The 21147-nt window shown below is 39.1% G+C and overlaps 3 protein-coding genes across 6 annotated transcripts in view; 2 read left to right on the plus strand and 1 right to left on the minus strand.

The window, feature by feature from the left end:
- The first annotated feature begins 2611 nt into the window (after positions 1 to 2611).
- guca1a (guanylate cyclase activator 1A) lies at positions 2612 to 5134 on the plus strand. Its single transcript, XM_042511259.1, is given in 5 exon segments — positions 2612 to 2731; positions 2733 to 2816; positions 3723 to 3872; positions 3962 to 4055; positions 5007 to 5134. Coding segments are annotated over 5 exon segments (576 nt in total).
- Positions 5135 to 7060: 1926 nt separating this feature from the next.
- On the minus strand, positions 7061 to 18246 carry orc5 (origin recognition complex, subunit 5). 3 transcript variants are annotated; one of them, XM_042511256.1, is made up of 15 exons: positions 18145 to 18246; positions 17855 to 17974; positions 16225 to 16317; positions 14738 to 14923; positions 14347 to 14421; positions 12060 to 12171; positions 11645 to 11775; positions 11471 to 11519; positions 10226 to 10316; positions 10015 to 10070; positions 9653 to 9765; positions 9457 to 9504; positions 9256 to 9366; positions 7436 to 7548; positions 7061 to 7337 (listed from the first exon to the last, which is right to left on the minus strand). In XM_042511256.1, the coding sequence occupies exons 1-15, from the start codon at positions 18157 to 18159 to the stop codon at positions 7292 to 7294; spliced, it is 1359 nt and encodes a 452-aa protein (XP_042367190.1). In that variant the 5' UTR covers positions 18160 to 18246; the 3' UTR covers positions 7061 to 7291. The 3 variants fall into 3 exon arrangements, with proteins under 3 accessions (XP_042367190.1, XP_042367191.1, XP_042367192.1); XM_042511257.1 differs by having other exon boundaries at positions 17855 to 18014; positions 18145 to 18231; XM_042511258.1 differs by having other exon boundaries at positions 18060 to 18227.
- A 1599-nt stretch (positions 18247 to 19845) lies between these two features.
- lhfpl3 (LHFPL tetraspan subfamily member 3) overlaps positions 19846 to 21147 on the plus strand; it is a 50633-nt gene continuing 49331 nt past the window's right edge. For both annotated transcript variants that reach the window (XR_006107050.1, XM_042511540.1), the window contains exon 1: positions 19846 to 20466. Coding sequence is in view for 1 of the 2 variants with exons in the window: in XM_042511540.1 (XP_042367474.1) it covers positions 20031 to 20466 (436 nt within the window). In the remaining variant the exon portion in view is untranslated. The remainder of the gene's footprint in view (positions 20467 to 21147) is intronic.

Genomic DNA, 21147 nt, shown 5'->3' on the forward strand with positions numbered 1-21147 from the left:
TTCTGTGGTTTTCCTGTGATAATCTGAAATGTTTTGCAAATTTTTATGGACAGTAAGAAACACTAATAACGCTCGTGCTGTGAATGTATCTCAGAGGCAACTATTGTGAATTTAACAATTTTTTGGAATGTCAATGTGAGAAATTACAAAATGCAAAGTGAAGTGTTGCTTTAAAAAGACCCGCAGCTACATTTAATAATGAAGTTTTTATTTTTACTTTTGTATAACACATTTATTTTAGTCCATAGTTTAGTTAAAATTCTAATACGTATATATAAATGTGTTATTTGTCATTTTATGACTGATAATACAAGTTGTAAGAAAAATTTAACCACACATAGCTGCTGAATACCACTAACACAATACTGCTTTTAAATATTGGAGCGGCATTTAGAAAGTGAGTCTTCATTTCATACAAAGGCACTTTGACATTTTTGAGATATTATTTTACCTTTTTTTTCTGGTATCAAGTCTAAGATCAAAAAGCTTTCTGCAGTTTTTTTATGTCTTAATTACAACACTAACTGTAACGTTTGTTAAGTTACTGTATCAGTCAGTCATGAATCATGCCTTCTGGGTTTAAACTGTGGTATCCAAATAAAATTCTCTACCAAATAATGTTTCGTAATCTTTTTTTTCAGAATGTAACACAAGTATATATAAAAAAAACTAAAAAAAAAAAAAAAAAACATTTAAAATGTTGCTGGCAGATACCTAGAAAAGGCAAAAAAAAAACCCCAACCACAATTTGCAGTTACACCCTCCTCCTGCACCCCGTATTTATTACGTCTTTATTAATTAATTCATAATATATAATTTTCTCCCCCTTTCTTTCTCTCCTACATACCAGAATAACTGGTTTAACGTAGTGCATATTTGTTGTGTGCTTCACGTAAATGCATATTAAAATACATATGCAGAGGAGAGAAAAGAAAACAGTAATATTAATATTAAAGCTGCAAGCAGCGATGAACGGGTCCTTGCGCACGTTGAGGCTACTCGCTGGACGCCTACTGATGCGGCTGCATCTCTCTGAGAAAGGGCAACACTGCGCACAGCAGTGAATTAGTGATTCAAAGCGACGCTGCTGGATTGACGCGAATGTCAGTCGAATAACCAACCTAAAACTAACTTCACCGCAGTAATTATTTTTAATATCCTACATGCAAAATAGCTATTTTTTTGTTGTTGTTTTTATCACAGCCTGAAACATGTCAATGATTTGCAGCAACATTTATTGTGACAGCACACCTCGTGGAAACAGCATGTATTTTCTCCATGTGCAAAATATGGTTAAAAAGACGTCTACAGATGGAAAATAGTAAACAGACAAATTTCAAGGTAAAAGCCCCAGAATGACACCCAGAAATGAAACAATACAATGTTTTTATGCTTTAATGGCCATAGGATCAAAAATTGCAGTTTGAATGGGTTTGATGGTGTCATCACGTCACAAAGGGGCAGGGCCCATTTGAGGGGGTACTACTGCGATGGAATCAACAACAACAGTCAAGGAAGCCCTTCACTGCGGAAAACGCCGACATATTTAATTTTTTTTAAAAAATCAAGACACAAACTTTAAGATATTTAACTAAACAACAAACATGCGCATTCAGTCAGACTTTGAGTGACTCTGAGAAAATGCATGAAGTGTTCGTCCCATGTGATATGTTCAAGGACAGTCAGAAATTTAAAAATTTAATGATAATTTCATGTTTTTACAGCCTCTGGCTTTTATAACTTTTTTGGCGAGTTTAAAAATTTTGGCAGGTCCACAGTTTGGAAAGCATGTTATCTCATTGGTTGAAGTCTGTTAGGTGGCACTCTTGAGACATTTTTTTAACATGTAAAATGTCAAATTTTGCACCAGCCCTGATGTCTGTGCAAAATTTAGTGACATTTTAAGTATGTTAAGGCCCTTAAAAATGGGTCTCACTTGTTCAAAAAAAAAAGAAGAAGAATTCCTTCAGTTATAATAGGGTCCTCGCACTGGTCAGTGCTTGGGCCCTAATAATTAGAAAAAACGGACCAATTACAATAGGGTCCTTGCACTGTTGGTGCTCGGGCCCTTAAACAAAAGATAGACAAATTCAATTACAAATGTAACTTTTTTTTTTTCCAAAAAAAAAGTTGCCTACCCTGGCTTTAATGATTAATCTACTGAGTTTGGTGTGTTTTGTAGTGTGCACACACTTAATCAACAGCTGCTCCACTCATACTTGAGTCAGATGCATGACTATTTATGCATGTCTGTGATGGATCCACGTGAGGGATGAAAGCTGTATTGTCTTTGTCAGCACTTCTCATGGTAAACGTGGCCTTTAAATGTGGCGATTATGCTGATCATCTGCGTGTTCGCCCGGATTACAGCCACTGATTAGACCCAAGGAGGACACAGAGGGGAGTGCGCCGCCTCATCCCCAAACACAGACGGCTACAAAAGGCCCCCGCCGCCAATCTCACCCCAAGTCCCATTGTTGTGTGACTGTGAAGAGGGATAACCTCCGCTTCACAGTAGACCAATTGGGCTGAGAGGTTTGGTGCACCAGCTGCAAAAAAAAAAAAAAAAAACTCCATCTATCTAAAATACACACCCAGGTATCAGAGAGAAATGGGTAACTCAACAGGAAGCACCGTGGATGACCTGCAGGCAGTGGAGATGCACCTCTGGTACAAGAAATTCATGACGGAGTGCCCCTCAGGTCAGCTCACCCTGCACGAGTTCAAGCAGTTTTTTTTTTTTCGGGCTGCGAGGGTTGGATCCTGAGGCCAACGCCTACATCGAGCAGATGTTCCGCACGTTTGACATGAACAAGGTAAGATGCTGCACTTTTAAATACGATACATTCAAATTTACACTTTGACTGCAGTGAAAGGAGCTTGTTAAAGCTTACAAGGTGTGATGGTTACCGTGGATTTTCCTAGTATGTGTGATGTTTTTGAATGAGAAAAAACAGAAATAAAATTTGCACAATATGGACATAAAGACCTTAAGCAAAAACTTTGTACCCCAGAGTCTTATGTTTTTATAAACTAACATTGTAAGAGATTGGTAAGGGCTATCTTTACATTTCAAATTACAAATACATGAAAGGAGAAAGGTGTTTAATGCAATTTTAATGGTAAAAATCTACTGTGAGATATCAATGTCTAAAGAAAAAAAAAAAACTGTCTGGCCTGCTATATTGGGGCTGTGGTTTTAGGAGTATAACATATGTAAGTGGGCTATAAACTGTCAGCTTTTTAAAACACTTGTCCTCCAGGGAAACATACTGTACATTCTGTTCTCGTTAACGTGTCACATTAAAGGGATATTAAACTGGAAAACGCAGGACTCCAAGAACGCAGATATGCCCCCCTTGTAACCCTCGAATCACTTTTAATTAAGAGTGTCTCGGAGCGTGCGACGGGGTCATTGCAGGATGTGTCTGTCTGAGAAGCTATATTTAGTCCCCCGTGGTAATCTTTCTGCATGATTTAAACAGTGAGATTATCTGTGAGACAAACGCTTTGATGCTAAAATTGTTGCCTGCGTTCAGACCGTCCCTGGAGATAATCCTGCGTCCTGGCACGCTTTATTTCACACAGACCGCTTGTGGAGTTGAGATGAGGGGGATCTCTTTCAACTGGGGGCCTGATTTATCACTTTGGATGTCTGAAAATAGTTTTATATCAAGTGTGCATTATAATTTAGTAATGTTTATGCTTTTTTAAAAATGCAGGATGGCTACATAGACTTTATGGAGTATGTGGCGGCTCTCAGTCTGGTGATGCGAGGAAAGATGGAGCACAAACTGCGCTGGTATTTCAAACTTTATGATGTGGATGGCAACGGCTGCATTGACCGGCATGAACTCCTCAACATCATAAAGGTACAGTGAACATTATGCACCTGCAACACTGGAATTTATAGCAAGTCCTGGCTTCAACATGGCACACTGATTTTACTCTGTCCCTGCAGGCCATCCGTGCAATCAATGGGAATGAAAATCAGGAAGGAACTGCTGAGGAATTCACAAACCGCGTGTTTGACAGGATTGATATAAACGGAGATGGTGAGTGTGTTCTGGCACTGTATGGGAAGATTTAAGGAGAAATCAATCGTGGGTGAACAGAGTTCGGACTTTTATCAGCTCCAGTGCTGTCTTGAGTCAGGGAAAAAAACCCAAGCACAATAAGAAGATATTCTGTAGGCGGCTGTTGAAGACAGTAACAATCAACAATCCTTTTTTTTAACAAAACTTGCTAATTCAACTTTTGCACAAGTAAGACCTTCAAATTGTCTACGAGTGAGCCAAAGTGCAGTGCTCACTGTGGATTTCATTATTTATTTATCTTTTTATTTATTTTAGGGTTTTAAATCATTCTGCATTTTCTGAGTAGTGTTACTTGTCAATTGTGAACATTCAAATTTTTGGTCAAAGCATATATTTTTTTATATTTTTGGCATAGCGACATTGTTGCATATGAATCCTCAGGACTGCGTTATTTCCCTTTATGTGACTGAGCTAAGCCTTCTTTAAGAATTATACGCAACAGTAGTCCAGCAACTCCCGTGTTCTGTGACGTAAAATTACTGTTTTAAAAGTAGTAGAGCAGAGTTTAGTAGAGTACATAAATTACATAAACAAATTACAAAACATAAATTATTTACGAGCTGCTGGATTATTTATATATATATATATAGAAATGTTGATGTGATTTTAATAATACACATATAATATATATATATATATATATTATATGTGTATTATTAAAATCACATCAACATTTCATTTTTAAAATATCACTGTTATCATTAATACCGGTATATTGCAACACCCAAAATCTAGATGAATACTTAGTATTATTCAGCACTCAACGCTCTACCCTGCGTTGCTGCTAACAGCTCAGTGAGTGTTTTCATTTGAAAAACCCAGAAAAAATGCAATTGACCTGCCTTTAAATTTGAGGAAAAAAAACGCATGTATTCAATGTCTTAAAATACAATCTTTCCCCTCCAACAGGCGAGCTCTCCTTGGAGGAGTTTGTGGCCGGCGCTCGCAGCGATGAAGATTTCATGGAGGTGATGATGAAGAGTCTGGACCTCTCCCACATTGTGGCGATGATCCACAACAGGAGGCACAGCGTTTAGGATCTGCCCGTCCAGACTGCCTCATCCTAATTCATGATTTGACCCGAGAGCTTCAGTACAAGGCCTCCGGTGAAAACGTCATTCACAGACTGAGATTTCTATTAAGATTGAAACCAGTTTAATATAAATGCCAGTGTACTGTCTTGTTTTTATTCTTTAACGGTGACACATATGCACTTTAAATGCATTTGGATGACTCAGCCAACCTTTGCAAACTGCTCATTGTCCTTGTTTATTGACGCTGAGCTCTCCCAAGGCCACCTTGGCACAAGGGATGATCTCTCAGACGAACCCCCAGATACCCTGCAGGATAAGAGAGCGAGATAGTGGAGCAGACTGGCAATTATATGCACTCACTGCTTCCCAAATCTTTTTTTTCTGGGTCTGAGCTCCTCTGCATCAAAATACTTTAATCTGTTTTTACCCATTCTTGCCTGTGGGGTTTACAGGAGGAAGCTCTGACTCTGCAGTGTGCTTAACATCCATGCTAATTTGATTAAGTCAAAGGCTGTGAAATACAGGAACAGGTGAAAGTGTCTGAAGAGATTTAGCAGTGTGCAGACTCTAAAATGTTTAACTTTTTTAACCTTTTTTAAAATGTTTTCAAATAAAGTTAAAGTAAAAAGAAAAACACTGGCTTGTGGTTTTGTTGCATTTGTGTGTGGGTGTTTCATTGGCCGAGTGTTCAGAATAAATACAGATATAGATTACATTTGTTATGTTTGCTGGCTTTGCTCGACTGGTGCCTTCTGTTAGAAGACAGCTGAATGTGTGTTTTTTTTCTCAGCTTTTGCATATTTGTGCAATAAAAATTAATAATTTAAGTCTACTGTGTAATGTCTCCATTAAATGTTCTGGATATAAATGTGTTGCAGGCTTCAGTTCAGCCTCTTTGTTGTCATAAAAACTGCAGACAAAACTTACAGTGCCTTGCAAAAGTATTTAACGCCACCGGATTTTTTCCTATTTTACTGCATTACGACCCTTGAATTTAGTAAAATACTTATTTAGTTTGGATTTTAGGTAGGGGGCATACACAAAAAAGTTAAAATTGGTTAAGTAAAAAAAAAAAAACTTACCTTAAACTTACCTCAAGGTGTCACATAATGTGTTTATCCTTAGCAACATAAGGAAATTGGCTTTATTTCTCACAAAAATTTTGAAAATATGTAATGGGTAACATAACACCCCAAAAGTAGCAAGAAATTAGTAAAAATTAACAAGAAAATGACCTGAAATCAGCATAAAAAAGTGAGAGAACAAAAAACAAAAATGTTCTGGAATAAGTGATGCAATAAAATAAAAAATACTAAATATAAATCATAATAGCAATATTTTTTTTTAAAGTTTCTTGATGTTTTTCCCTAGTTAGGTAACATTTTTTAAATCTAATTTAAGATCATTTTCTTGTCACCTTTGTTTTTTTTTTTTACCAGTTTGAAGGACATTTCATGCCAAGTTGCTCATTACTTATTTCCCCGTGTTTTTGAGCGAAACCACGCAAACTAGAGCCAAACTTAAGGCGCAGACTTGTTGATTTTACATAATAAATCTTCACAAAAGCTTCTAAATTTTCTCCATTACAGAGTGTAGTATCCTATGAATTCAGTGTGCAACCTCATACAACCGGATAAACAAAGGTGACACATCATGGAAACAAAATCCTCCCTCTGAGCAAGGACGATGATTCACTTGCACGGTGCCAAGGTTGCTCTATGTCAGAAAAAAACGCTAAACTTGCATCCTATTCATCTTGTTTTCTCCTATCATGTTAAGCAGAATGAACTATCTTATATACTGGCTCTCTGTGTGTTATACTAAAAAAGAAATCACAACTAGACTCTTTGGAAATTTCTTTTAAATAAATGGCAAAATTTGACTTTGAACAAAACAAATATGAATTGAAGTTGCCAATGTGGCATTTATTTTATAAGAATTCAAATATTTAACAGGGAGAGTTTTTTTCTAATTTTGAGAGACTTAACAAGAAAAAAAATCGTTTTCATCATCCACAAGGGGGCAGAGACATAATTGGATTAATTTTCCTCCTTAAAATTCCCAACAATAGTCCGAGCTCCTCATTTCGTTTTTAAAGGTAGAAATCCTTCTTTTGTCTTACTGTCACTGTGTGTCGTCTCTCCTTTATTCTCAGGAGGCTCAGAGGAAGTCATAAAGGTACTTGACAATCTCAAAGTTCACCGTCCTGGAACATAAATCACACAAAACACATTCTCAGTCAAAAAAACTTGTAAGAGGTGACTTTACTTGTTTAATTCAGCCTTTGCATTAACAGACACACACCTGGAGATGGCACAGATGAAGTCCATAGAAACGGCACATTTGTACTTGGGGGCGTCGAGCTGGTCGTCGTGACTGACCTGAGTCAACAGCTGCAGGGTCACTAGAGAGGAGATCTGAATGGAGAACAGAGGGGGAAACATGAAATGACTCTCTGTTCCACTTCTTTAAACACAGCTTCTCCTCACTTTGATGTGAGGCACTAAGTGATAGAGAGAGCCAGTCGCAGATATGGGTCGAAGCTAATTTCCTAAAACCATTTCATGCTCAGGGCCATAAATAGATTGGCATTTGGCCACGGGTCCCGAAACTCATGACCATATGGGTAGAAAACTGTCATCAGAGGCACTGTGGTCATTAGGCTTGATTTAACAGAAAACAGAGTGTCATTTGCACCTCGATATGAGGGAAACGTTGTTTAAAATACGTATTATCACAGTGTACATTCTCTTCCATTTACTTATCTGGGAAACTGTGGAAAAAAGCATAAATTAAATATTTTCTCATTCCGTAGAAGCCACTTTGCAGACTCATGAGACTTACTACAGCTCTGTTAGGGAGCCATTATCATGGAGAAAGATTACAGGCACCACAGGACTAAATGAAGGGCAAAATGAAACCACTACAGAGCTCAGTGTTTCTCTAACAGAACTAGAGACTTTAGGAGGTTAATTTAACTACTATAGTTTCGGATTATTGATTTTAGTGTTCTGCTGACTTTATGTCATTATTTTCCGATAATCTCAGACTATCCACACCATCAACAAATGAAGGACTTGTCAAGAGGAAAGGTCAGAGGATCACAAAGTTATTACAGTTTATCCTGAATATAACCTTGAATGTGGGCATTACACTGACAGTAAAAGTTAGCAATATCTTCTGAGAGCAATTAATTTCGATAGAAAGATAGATACTTTATTTTTCCCCACGGGGAAATTGGTTGGCAGCAACAATTACTTGACATTTCCACATATCGACGTAACAAAAAAGGGCTTGTGGGATAAAGGACAGTTTGGATCTGATTTTTGTAAAAAGAGGGGGGCAATACCGTCTTGCAGATGGTAGCAAGTTAAATGAGGAGGCCAGTGGATGCCTCTCATCACCCGCGATGATGTTTGCCTTGTTAATAACGCTCTCTGTAAGTACATTCAATATTTGGCAATTCAATCCCCAACAGTTTCCTGGCTGTAGTTACTGTTTTCCTAACAGTCTTTTTCTGTGCCTCAGCAGCATTTCCAAACCAGCAAATGATGCAGGTCTGAAAACTGAAAACTCGTAATAGACTCTTTTACCATTTGCAAGTAAGCCACAGTAGTGTACGCAGCTATGCAGTAGATATGTATGTCTTTCTTTGTTTTTACTGGTGTCGGGCTCAATGTCACAAACATGCCAGAAAACAGGGCTGGTAAAAAGAAGAAAGCAGCACGGATGGCGGTGAAAAAGTTACAGTGGTACTTCTTTTTTGTAGCTTTTATTTATTCAGTCTCTCTTTCAAACTCAGTGCAGACTAATTTGGAAAAATGTTGATCAGATGGAATTTGAGACAGTGTTTCATTGCATCGCACTGGAAAAGGGACAAAAATTAGCGTGTCCAGTTGGATGCCATGTTTCATTATTGCCACTGGGAGCTGGAGCCGATTAATACCTGTGACTACTTTAACTTTTCCCATTAAAGACAAAATCCAGATGTTAGTAGGTGCTCTTTGTGCACTTAGACAGGGGTTTATATCTGTGCTTGCATTCAGAATGTTTAGGAAAATATGGTAAAATGCAAATGTGAAGTGCCTAAATGTGACTGCAGGAGCAGACAAGCGGATGCTGACCTGAGAGAAGATGCTTGCAGTGGGGGCGACTCTGCTGTCCACTACACTGTAAAAAATGGCAAGCAGGCGGTCCAGAGGGAATGGCTTTGGCCCCAGAAGGTGGTTACTTGTCTAGAAGTGGAGACAAATATATTATTATTGTATCAACAGGTTATATCTTAAACTTGTGAGTCAAAGCAAGTGTGATGTTAAGATGATCACCTTTTCATTTTTCTTCAAGAAGTTTGTTTTTCTTATTTTACCATGGTGCTGTTGGGAGGACACAGAGACATCAAACTCATTAATTCATACAAGACTAAACAATTAAATAATATGTATGAATTACAGAGGCCCTTTCAATCTGTACAATATCAACACTCTTTCTGGTGTTGAACCTCACAAGATAAAATTCCTGTACCTTTAGAAAGAAGCGTTTATCTGTGCGGGCGGGGTTGTAGGATGCCAGGTAGGCAGCGATCAACAGGAACTTGGAGTAATAAGGCAGTTCAACATGAGTGTGAGCGGATAAACCTGTTGGGAAATAAATGCAATGAATCAGATGTGCACTATATCTTGAAAACTAAATAAACTTTAACACAGTACATCATGATGTTCAGTGCAACTCAAGATTTGTTGTTAATATGTTGGAATTTATTTTTGGTGTGATGCACAATTTTAACACAAATCCAGGGTGTCACAGCACCCTATCAGGTGTTTAACAGTTTAACATCTGCTCTGCAAATGTCACGATGTGCAACAGCGCTCAGCGTTTGTTGGTACCTCTCAAAGCACCGCTCTCCTTCTCCTCCATTTGCTGCATCTGCTCCCACTGAAGACTGAACAGAGAGACAAGAGAAAACAGAAACTATGAACAATAAACCGCAGCATCAGTCATTACACTTAATCATGCTGTTCACCAGAGGGCAGAATGACTAGAAGGAGCCGTTAGATCAAAAGTGATACAGTTCATTAGCTGACTGATGTGAAGTACCTGGACACTTCTCGCAGGTAAACAGTCTGCATGGCTTTTTTCAGATGCGGCTCGATGTTTCTCCACAGCTTATGCGTGTCAGTCTCCTTCACTGAGGACATAAAACAGAGCAGCATTGTTGAAAAAGCCACTTATAGCAACCATGAGTTCAAGGTTTGCTTAGAAAGAGAAGGTCAGTATTCAGAAAGGCTCAAATGACTGTGTGATGTGAACCTATAATTGTCACCTGACTGCAGTCTCAATTCACAACTCTTGAATAAAAAAAATTGAATAAATAAATCTAGTCCACACAAGCACTATTTTAAATCTCCATCCAAATGAAAAAACAGCTGAAGCTCTGTGAGACTATGCCAAACTAAAAGGTGGCAATATAACCGTAAAGCTACTTTGGCCAGTCATGCAAAGAAGATGATATTGGCCAATCAGCCTGAAAAAAGCTGAAAGTTTACTAAAATCTTCAGCCTGGAGGGAGTTTTACAAAATTTCAGTGACCTAAAACGCAGTCTGCGTCTGGACAAAAGGCCATACAGAAAGCTACATACACCCTTGTACGTGTGGACTAGGCCTCATTGTTTTGATTTTTCAGCTTTTTGAAATTGAAATAAATAGATAGAAAAGATGTGATTTATTCTTCTACATTACCCTTTTAGCTTGTTCAAAAATTAAATTTTTGTTATCATGGAGAAAGTAAAGTACCATCAAAAGGTACTGTTGGGTACCTAACTGGAACTGGAACCAGTATCGGTTCAAATAATTAATGGTACCCAACCTTAAATGGCACACACACGAAGTTCCTGACTAGCCGAAGAAAGCTGATCACCAAGCAGCTAAGATCCAGATATTTCTGTCACACCAGATGTAGAGGAACCAAAGCAGAGCTGCAGGAACAGCAATTTTTCTACTTTAGCCTTGTTTAATCTTCTGCATTTTGGGGTTATGCTGATGTGAACCTCCTAAAAGATGGTGGATATGTAAACGGGCAAATGTTTTCCAACACATGCAACACAAAAACTTTGTATGGTGGGAAAATGTCAATGTTGTTTTTATAGCATCCCCCCAACTGGCCAAATAAAATCAATAATGCAGCTTTGAAGAGGTAAATATTGAAACGTCCAAACAGCTTCAGGGCATTTCAACATGATAGAGAGATCCCACTTCAAATAAACACAAAGAACAGGGAGAAATAAGGTATCTTTAAATATTGATCAGCTGTCAGATGAATGAATACACGTCTTTGTGCTTTACCTTTTCCTTCTACTAACGGCTCGCAGAACTTTGAAAAGTTGAGGGCAGCCTGGTTGAAAAGAGAAGAAAGAGAAATCAATGACGCAAGAATGAAAGAAAATCAAAACAATGAAAAATCTTTACTGACTTGTGTGTGTGTGTGTGTGTGTGTGTGTGTGTGTGTGTGTGTCTGACCAGGTGGCGCAGCTCTCTGAGGTCCCGACAGACCGAGTAAAAGACTCCCAGCAGGATGTTGATGTAGGACGAGTAAAGCTCAGCTGAATATGATGGATGTCTGTCCTGGGACAAAATCTGCTGCAGCTCACCTTCAAATACACCAACGGACAAAGACACACACAGGACACTACTGTCACCACACTCATACAAAAACAGAGATATTGTACATACACTCACATATGAAGTACAATGATTCACTCCCTGTAAAGTGCTGAATTTATACAGTGGCTGCTTAAAGTGTTAGAACAAAATCGCAGGTACAAATCTCACAACGCATCCGCCAAGTGTTCATCATCATTATGCAGCGTTGAGGGAGTTTATTCATGACACTGGCTGATGTAGCACGTGAGTGTGTGTGAGTGTGAGATTATACCTTTACTGTAGTCAGGGAAATGGAGCAGAAGGGGCTCGAAACAGCCGGTGTTTGGTCTGAACTTGTCCCAGACGATTTCACTGAGCAGGATGACGGTCACGTTGTCCTCAACCTGAGGAGGACACAGAAAGAAATATGTCATATAACAGCTTCTTTGTATGAGTGGACTCAGTGAGAGTACGTCTCCATGGCTACAGAAATGACTACCTCATTCACATTATGTGTTTTATATATTTATATCTAATGTTCTGTGTACTTTATTTAGTGCTGGCCTGATCAGTCAGTTGACAGAAAATGAGGAACAATTTTGATCAGTCAATTAATCATATAATTAAATTATAATGCAAAAACGCCAAATGTGAGGATTTTCAAGTTTATACGATTTCTGGATCGACATCAGTTTCTTGTGTTACGTTTGTAAGACTTGCACAAGCATTTAAACCTCTGAAACCTGCGCAAATTGGTTTGATATCTTTCAAAAATATGTTTCAAATAGGCAACAAGTAACTTGGCAAGAAAAATTCCAAAAGAAATCAGAAACAACTGAGAAGAAAATGAATTGAAATAGTAAAACAAAAGTAAGGTCTAGGTAAGGTCTATTCAGGGGTACTAGAGAGGAGGGTCCGCCGGACAGTCGAACCCCGGATTCAGGAGGAGCAATGTGGTTTTCGCCCTGGTTGTGGAACTTTGGACCAGCTCCGGACCCTTGGCAGGATCTCTGAGGGTGCATGGGAGTTTGACCAACCAGTCCACATGTGCTTTGTGGACTTGGAGAAGGCATTCGACCGTGTCCCTTGGGGAGTCCTGTAGGGGGTTCTCCAGGAATATGGGGTATCGGACCCCCTGATACAGTTCCCTGTATGACTGGTACCAGAGCTTGGTCCGCATTCCCCACAGTAAGTTGGACTCGTTTCCAGTGAGGGTTGGACTCTGCCAGGGCTGACCTTTGTCACCGGTTCTGTTCATAACTTTTATGGACAGAATTTCTAGGCACAGCCAGGGTGTTGAGGGGATCAGGTTCAGTGACCTCAGGATTGGGTTCCTGCTTTTGGCAGATGATGTGGTCCTGTTGGCATCATCAGGCTGTAACCTCCAGCTCTCACTGGATCGGTTCGCAGCCGAGTGTGAAGCGGCCGGGATGAGAATCAGCACCTCCAAATCCGAGGCCATGGTTCTCAGCCGGAAAAGGGTGGAGTGCCCTCTCCAAATTGGGGATGAGATCCTGCCCCAAGTGGAGGAGTTTAACTACCTCAGGGTCTTGTTCACGAGTGAGGGAAGGATGGAGTGGGAGATCGACAGGCGGATCGGCGCAGCGTCTGCCGTAATGTGGACTCTGCACCAATCTGTCGTGGCAAAGAGGGAGCTGAGCCGAAAGGCAAAGCTCTCGATTTACCGGAAGATCTTGGTTCCTACCCTCACAAGCGGCCGAAATGAGCTTCATCTGTAGGTTGGCTGGGCTCTCCCTTAGAGATAGGGTGAGAAGCTCGGTCATCCGGAAGGATCTCGGAGTAGAGCCGCTGCTCCTCCGCGTTGAGAAGAGCCAGATGAGGTGGCTTGGGCATCTGGTTAGGATGCCTCCTGGACGCCTCCCTGGTGAGGTGTTAAGCGGATAAGCGGAAGAAAATGGATGGATGGATCTTTTTTGTGTAATAATTTTTTGTGCCCAATTCCATGTGAACGCAGTATAAATCATCACTTATGACCAACTAGAAGTGTGTAGCAGTTTATTTATCTGCAGAAAGTCTGCCTTCTGCCTGTATTTTTCTAATTTTCGTCTTATTTCACTGTTTGGGATATTTCCAGGGCACAATGCGCAGATTACGTCGAGACTTTACAAAAAGTTGCGACCAGGTGCCAGACCACAAGAGGCACACAACCAAAAGAAGGCTACGAATTTCTCCGAAACAGCACCCTCATTATCCTGTCATCCTTCACACACATGTAAATCTCCATCCTAATTATCACTTCAGATTCCTGTGTGCCTACACTGACGCGGCATGACATTGACAAAGGCTGATTCCTCTTAACACTCACAATCCAGCAGAAAACAGTTTGCTCTCACAGGAAAAAAACAAGAACGGTCATGTGAGTTTTCTTACTCCTGATGTCTTTAATCAAAATACTCTAAGTGGTTACCATCCTTCCTAACAGTTGTATGAAAGAGCTCCACACACTCAGTTCAAGGTCATTCATTTCAAAAGAAGCCCTTCAATCGCTCTTCATCATCAACACACTGCAACATCAATAAGGAGGCTCACTCGATAGATAACACAAAGAGCTTTCTCACCAATTCCTGAAGACGTAGCAGAGCAGGGAGCAAATTGGCATCAGTGTCTCTCAGGAGCTCGGCTTTTTCCATCACCTGGAAAATATACATGTGCATTCAATATTTAATAATGATAATAGAGGTGGTGAATGGCTGTTTTATCATGGCACATTACTGTTTAAATGATGTGAGCTCACTTTCCAAAATGCTAGATCAAACGCCCTCCTGTGCTGGCTGAGAATCTGGAGCTTTGTTGAGCATCTATTTGTACATGTTATCACTACTAATCATACAAATGTTTGAGAGCCACATCTTAAGAAAAAATATTTCAGTGTTAAATGGATTACAGTAATGTGTTGTGCCAAGTGAGCAGTGATTTTTTCCAGTTGGGCGTAAAGTGTGAGGCACTCACAATGTATCGTGTCTGCTTGGCAGGAGACTGGGAGCACTGCTGTCTGTAGATGCGAACAAAGTCAGACAGGGAGGGACTGCGGGGGAGCAGCGAGGCGGCGTCGCAGCCGAAGAAGGACAGCAGCACTTGTTCAAACAGTAACGCAACCGAGACACATTCGACACAGCTGACTGTGGCGTGAGGCAGCTGCAGAGAGGAGGAGGGATGATAAGTAACAGTCAGTTTGATGTCTGCACAGTTAAACACACGTCTTAACGTTGTGCTGGATCTTTGCTTTGCCTTTTTTGCTCTCTAAACAGTTACAATCTGTCCTCAGGGAAATCATTCAATATTCAAATTGTCACAAATCTCCTCTGCTATATTTGGTGGTACATAAGAGTACTGTTGTCTAAAATATACAGTTTTAAAACTCATTTTTTTCTCAGTATCAATTTATAGTTTACTACAGTCATTCTGTGACTCTTTGCTACTAACCAAGAGAACAGAAGTCATCATTGTCATGTTACAGCATTGTTATTTTTATCTTTTTAAAAGAAATTGTAAATTTTATACACTTAATGTCAATATAATGTCAGAAATGGAATAGTTTGTGGGTTTGGACCAATTAAGACATTTGAGGACATCATCTTGGGTGTTGGGAAACACTGAAAGACATTTCTTTTACTTTTCTGACATTTTATAGACCAAACAACTGGTCAATAAATCAAGAACATGATCAACAGATTAACCAACAATGACGTAATCGTTAGTCGCTGCCCTACATCACATAGCAGTAAAAACAATAATGAAAAATGATGATACATGACAACTGATGAGGACAAACAGCACGAACACAGTGTCAATATACAATATAATATATCTTTTAAAAACAAACTTAAACTTAACAAAATTAAAACAGCTGGATGTTTTTTGAGTTTATTAAGAGGAGATACATTCAGTATTCTAATTGTACTTGGTCAGAAAGACTTTCTGTGCTCATTTTTGGTGGCTGTTATTTGTCTACTGCGTCTCCCTGAGGGTAAAAGCTCAACGTGTGGGTGCAAAGGGTGGGAAGGAATCTAAATCAGACACCTAGTGATTCTTTCTATAAATTTTAAATCAAGCAGAGAAATGTGAGCCCACGCACACATTCAAAGTACACACACAAAGCTCGGTGAAAGGAGATTTCTCTGAAATTGACATTTTTTAGTACTTTGAATAAAATGATATATTTTCAAGGACTGAGCACTCTTTCAGCGGTCGGATGAAGGAGGCTCTGTGTGATTGAAGCTCCAGCATCTGTTTAAGGTTTATATAAGCCTGAAACAGTCAGTGAGTCAGACTGTTTCAGGTCACGCACCGACATTGTTTGTCCTGTAACAACTTTTGTAGGGAGAGAAATAACGGTGCACAACAGTCATTTTGAAAACAAATTTGACCCCTTACATACTATTAACAAACACCATTAAGCCAAGAGGGCCCCTGAACTGACAGTAAATGTCTCTCACCTCAAGTTCCTTCAGCAAAACATGCATCACATGACTCTTCCCCGAAGCCCGATGACCATAGATGAAGATTGACGGGTAGCTGTACTGGGGCGGCTGTAAAAACAAAATTTTGACAACCAATTTACTAAATTATAATCGAGTCATTTCCTTATGATCATTTGCAATCTAAACACACGAGTTCTCCACGTCATACTTCCTACTGCAAAAGACACACCTGTATTTTGTAAATTGGGTGTGGCTGATACTTGTGGATGTATTAGTGACATTTTTAGATGTATTTTATGTATGGATTAACTGATGCTTTTATTGTGTGTTTGTGCTTGAGAATGCATTTTCTTGTCTTTTTAATATTCTATTTCTTCTCTTTTTTTTATTTTTTAAAGGCTCCTGTGAACAGGTGTTGTCAAGTAGTGTTTCACTTCAAACACTAAACACAGGACATCTGATTCCTGTGCATGACGGTATATTTCTAATGCCACTGTGATGTCTTTATCAAATAAATGATAGCTATTCCCATGCAAACAACATCATTAATCTAAGTATTTCTATGTCAACCGAGACCCTCATCCAAAATTGATATATGCCTTTGGATTAAAAGTGGTTGTTTTTTTTTAAAACAGGACTAATTGTTTATCTGTTGACTTAAAACTAATAAACAGGTGAAAAAATATCATTTTAGTAGGTTGGAAAAAAAAAGTTTCAGAGTTAACTTTATGCATTTATTTTCCCATATAGTTTATGTACTGCTATATCTTCTATGTTTCATCTTTTGTAAAAAAATAAATAAATAAATAAATCATAATTGCTGGAAAGGGAAAAAGGTGCCTATTTATTAAGCATGATCTGAACATATATACAAAATAAAATACTTGAAAATATAGTAGAGACTGTGCATTAAAGAGAAGGGATATGTTTTGTAGGAGTCGACCGATATTGGTTTTTCATCATCATATACAGCAAGTTCCCAGCAACCTTTTTTTCATAAAGGTGAAAATGTAAATAAAAAATGAATGAATAAAAACATCTCTGTGAGGTTTAACAAAGTAAAAGATCCTCCCATGCCACTGGACTTTTAAATTAATTAATTTGATCAGCGCTCATTGAAACAAAATGCCAATACAGACAGAAATGCCAAATATTGGCCCCAATAATCGGCCAGGCCAATAACCTTTTAACCCCTAATGTACTTCTTTATTTTATGTGTTTCATCGTTTCAAAAATCATTGTTGATGTGCATGATATGTAAATTGTAATACGTAAATCATACCCCCCTAGAACTTTTGCTAGGAAAGAAGAAATGCATATTCATTAGGTATGATCTGGACATATATAATAAAACACTTGATAATAAGGCAGAGACCGTGCATTATAGATAAGGGATATGTATGTGGCAAAACTAAAATGCAGTCTAAAAGAATGTGTATCCCACACGCAAAACCTCAATGATAAAAAAATACTAAAAATACATAATAAAACAATCTGTATGTTCCTTTGTTTGGTTTAATTTGAAGAAATAGAGTTATGTCCACCTTCAAACACTTTACCAAATGCATGCGCGCTCCCGTGGCCAGGAGCGACCTCCTCCCCGGTGGTCGCTACCTGAGCGCGACCCCGGCGGCGACAGACATACCTGCCCCATGAGCGACAGCAGCATGCCCGCCTGGACCCCTCTACAGGGCAGCTGCTCCCAGACCCTCTGCAGCCTCTCCTCCTCATATCCCGGGTGCTGTAACGGCGTTGACATCCCGGTCTTCGTGAAACAAACAACAACACCGTGTTTATCCCACCGGCTACAAACAAACAGTTTTACGTTAGCTAGTTTCACGTTCACGTACAGCAAACTATCGACGGTATTCACTCAAAACACGACAAAACGAGAAATTCAGTGGAAAGTTATTAACTGTGAACGCGACAGGGTACCGTTGAAATATCCATAACTGAGAGTAAAACGTGTAACAAACTTGAAATGCGGTGAAAAGCTACGTCAAAAGTTGGTTAAGCAGACAGTGGAAGACTCGAGAGTTTCGCGCCTTCGGATTACATCAAACGACGGTGTTGAGCAACCAGCCAATCACAATACACGCATGGAATCATGGGTAATGTAGTTTTTGGCTCCAAAAACTTGTTTGCGAAAGAAAGCATCATCGGATACTTTTATATACTTTTAAAACATACGCACACAGATAAAATCACACATTTGAATTAAATTAACACCCCCACACCAGGGAAATCCACACGTTACAGTAAATCAAGGATCCGAATCAAAAAATGCATAAAAGTGATGGCATGATAAATAGGATAAAAACAAGACAAATATAGAAATTAGATCAAATAAAAATAAAATAACACAATCTTCATACACTACATGCACTTTTTATTTATACAGATTGTATGTATGAAGACTGTATGTCTTGGATGAATACTAAAGTATTTTAATGTACAAAAAATTATATTAGATAATAATACATGAGATTGTTAATTGTATTATATTTTATATTATTATATTAATTACACAGAAGTCTATGTGTATAACATATACAGTATAATATATTAAATACATCTTTTAAAACACTTAGTTTTAAGAAATATGAATAATAAAAAAATATATATATTTTTGAACAATAATATAGGCTGTATTATATTATCAATTACATAACTTGGCAGTCTATGTGTAATGTGTATAACATATACAATATGATATATTACATATATATTTTACAAGACAACACATTTTGTTGTGTTCAGAAAAAAAATGATAACAGGTATATTAATACTGGTCTCCCATTGGAAAACTCAATTTCGCAGGGTAGACCTAATGCAGCAGTAAATGTAAGTTAAATCTTAAATTACTATCATGGCGTTTTTTTTTTCCTTTTTAAATCTTTTTTTAAAAAAATATTATTATCGTTATTATTTTTATTTAGGCCTATTTATTTAACCTTTATTTAACCAGGAAAATCCCATTGAGATTAAAAACCTATTTTTCATGGGAGACCAGGCCAAGATAGACAGCAGCAAGTACAAAACACAGATACAAAATACATAGATAAAACACAAACAAATAAAATAAAAAGTACTGAATTTTAAAGCAAATTATTGTTGCTGAATAGAGGCATTTGTTTGTATTCATTCTTGGTGCATCTGTCCACACCCCTTCACAGGGTATTACTGTGATGCCGCTTTTGGAGTGGCATTATATGAGCATTCAATTTTGGAAAATTAGCTACAGTTGTTTTTTTATTATAGGCTGCAATAATGTCTGTTTAAGATTTCGCGCGTGTTAGCGGAATAATACGTCAGCCTGGGATTAAGGGATGTGGGTTGGCCCTGTAATATCCGAGGCTATCCTCCTACTCTAATTCAATAGGATCTCAGCTGCGGTTGTTGCTCTGTCGTCGAGCACAGACGGACCATTACAGCGAGCTCTCACACTGAATCACACAGCTCAGCCTGCTCATCGGAATAACACTCTGTGGCTTTGCACTCAGGTAGCGACATTTTGACATAAATATGAGGACAGATGTAGGATAAATCGCTGCTGAATGAGGGATGGATTTCTGAAGCTTTTGTTTTTCACGGAGCGCACGTTTTGTGAGAGTGATGAATGAAAATCAGAGGAAAACATCAGGAGGAAACAAAAAACCTCGCCATGGATATGAGAGTGCAGTGGGCACAGCTGTGACTGCATAAAGTCATAAAATCCGAAAACAAGTTGTGCAGACTGTGATTTTTGCCTTTTCCGGATCAGATGCTGCAGATGTGTTAATCCTGAGGACCGAGCAGACCCCCTGCACACAGACTGGAGGATGATCCCCGGGGCCCCCAGCACGACCACCACCATGCTCCCCGCCTCCGAGGCAGCCAAAATCTACCAAACCAATTACGTGCGCAACTCGCGCGCTATCGGCGTCCTGTGGGCCATATTCACCATCCTTTTCGCCATCGTGAACGTGGTGTGCTTCATCCAGCCGTACTGGATCGGGGACGGCATGGATACACCGCAGGCGGGTTACTTCGGTCTGTTCCACTATTGCATCGGGAACGGGCTGTCCCGGGACTTGACCTGCCAGGGCAGCTTCACCGAGTTCAGCTCCATCCCCTCCGGTGCGTTCAAGGCCGCCTCCTTCTTCATCGGCATGTCCATGGTGCTGGTGCTCACTTGCATCGGCTGCTTCGCGCTCTTCTTCTTCTGCAGCACCGGCACCGTATACAAGATCTGCGGCTGGATGCAGCTGGCTGCAGGTAGGAGGCTCTATTCTTACTACAGGTTGGAGTTTAACAGTTCAGTGTGTCAGGGGAGCTCGAGTGAGAGTTCACATAAGTGAAAAAATCATGCAATTTAGTAGAAATTGCCCCAGAATCAAAGGTTCCTCCCAAATCTCTCCACCTTGTAAAGTTTGGTGTAAAACTAGCTGAATTTGCACACACCGCACCTAAAAATCCAGATGTTCTCCTGCTTTTGCAGCTCATAGACACGAGTTTAATTTTACAATTATAATTACAACTGGAAAATGTCCCAAATCACAGATTTTAACCCTGTAAATAAATGACCAGGGTCAAAATGCACACAACTTTTGCCTTAAATCTAGATTTTGCCTTGCTTTTTCAAGTAAATGACCATAATAGTTTATCCAAAGAGCCCAATTTCAGTAGATTTTGTCCAATTAGAGCATTTCTGTGCTTACTAGAGTCCTGATAAAACAATCTGAAACTGTCTGAAGTGTAGGTGGAGTGACAGTAGCCTTCACTACAAAATCTTAAAGGTTGATTTAACTTTAAAAAAACAAATTGAGGAAACCATGAACATGTAAATTAACATAACTGTGAGTCTTAATTTATGTTTTTATATTATACCCAATTGTTAGGTTTACTTACATTTTAGCTACTTCGGGAAACCAAGTTTTTTTTTTGCTGTATTAAGTC

This window comes from Plectropomus leopardus, chromosome 22, assembly GCF_008729295.1.
Source record: "Plectropomus leopardus isolate mb chromosome 22, YSFRI_Pleo_2.0, whole genome shotgun sequence".
Taxonomy (NCBI): domain Eukaryota; kingdom Metazoa; phylum Chordata; class Actinopteri; order Perciformes; family Serranidae; genus Plectropomus; species Plectropomus leopardus.

Excerpts from the sequence above, each read along its gene's own strand:
- orc5 (XM_042511256.1), bottom strand. Across the intron at positions 9,766-10,014 it reads GGAGAGCGGTGCTTTGAGAG|GTTTATCCGCTCACACTCAT; the intron begins GTACCAACAAAC and ends ATTTCCCAACAG. Across the intron at positions 9,367-9,456 it reads TCTTGAAGAAAAATGAAAAG|ACAAGTAACCACCTTCTGGG; the intron begins GTGATCATCTTA and ends CTCCACTTCTAG.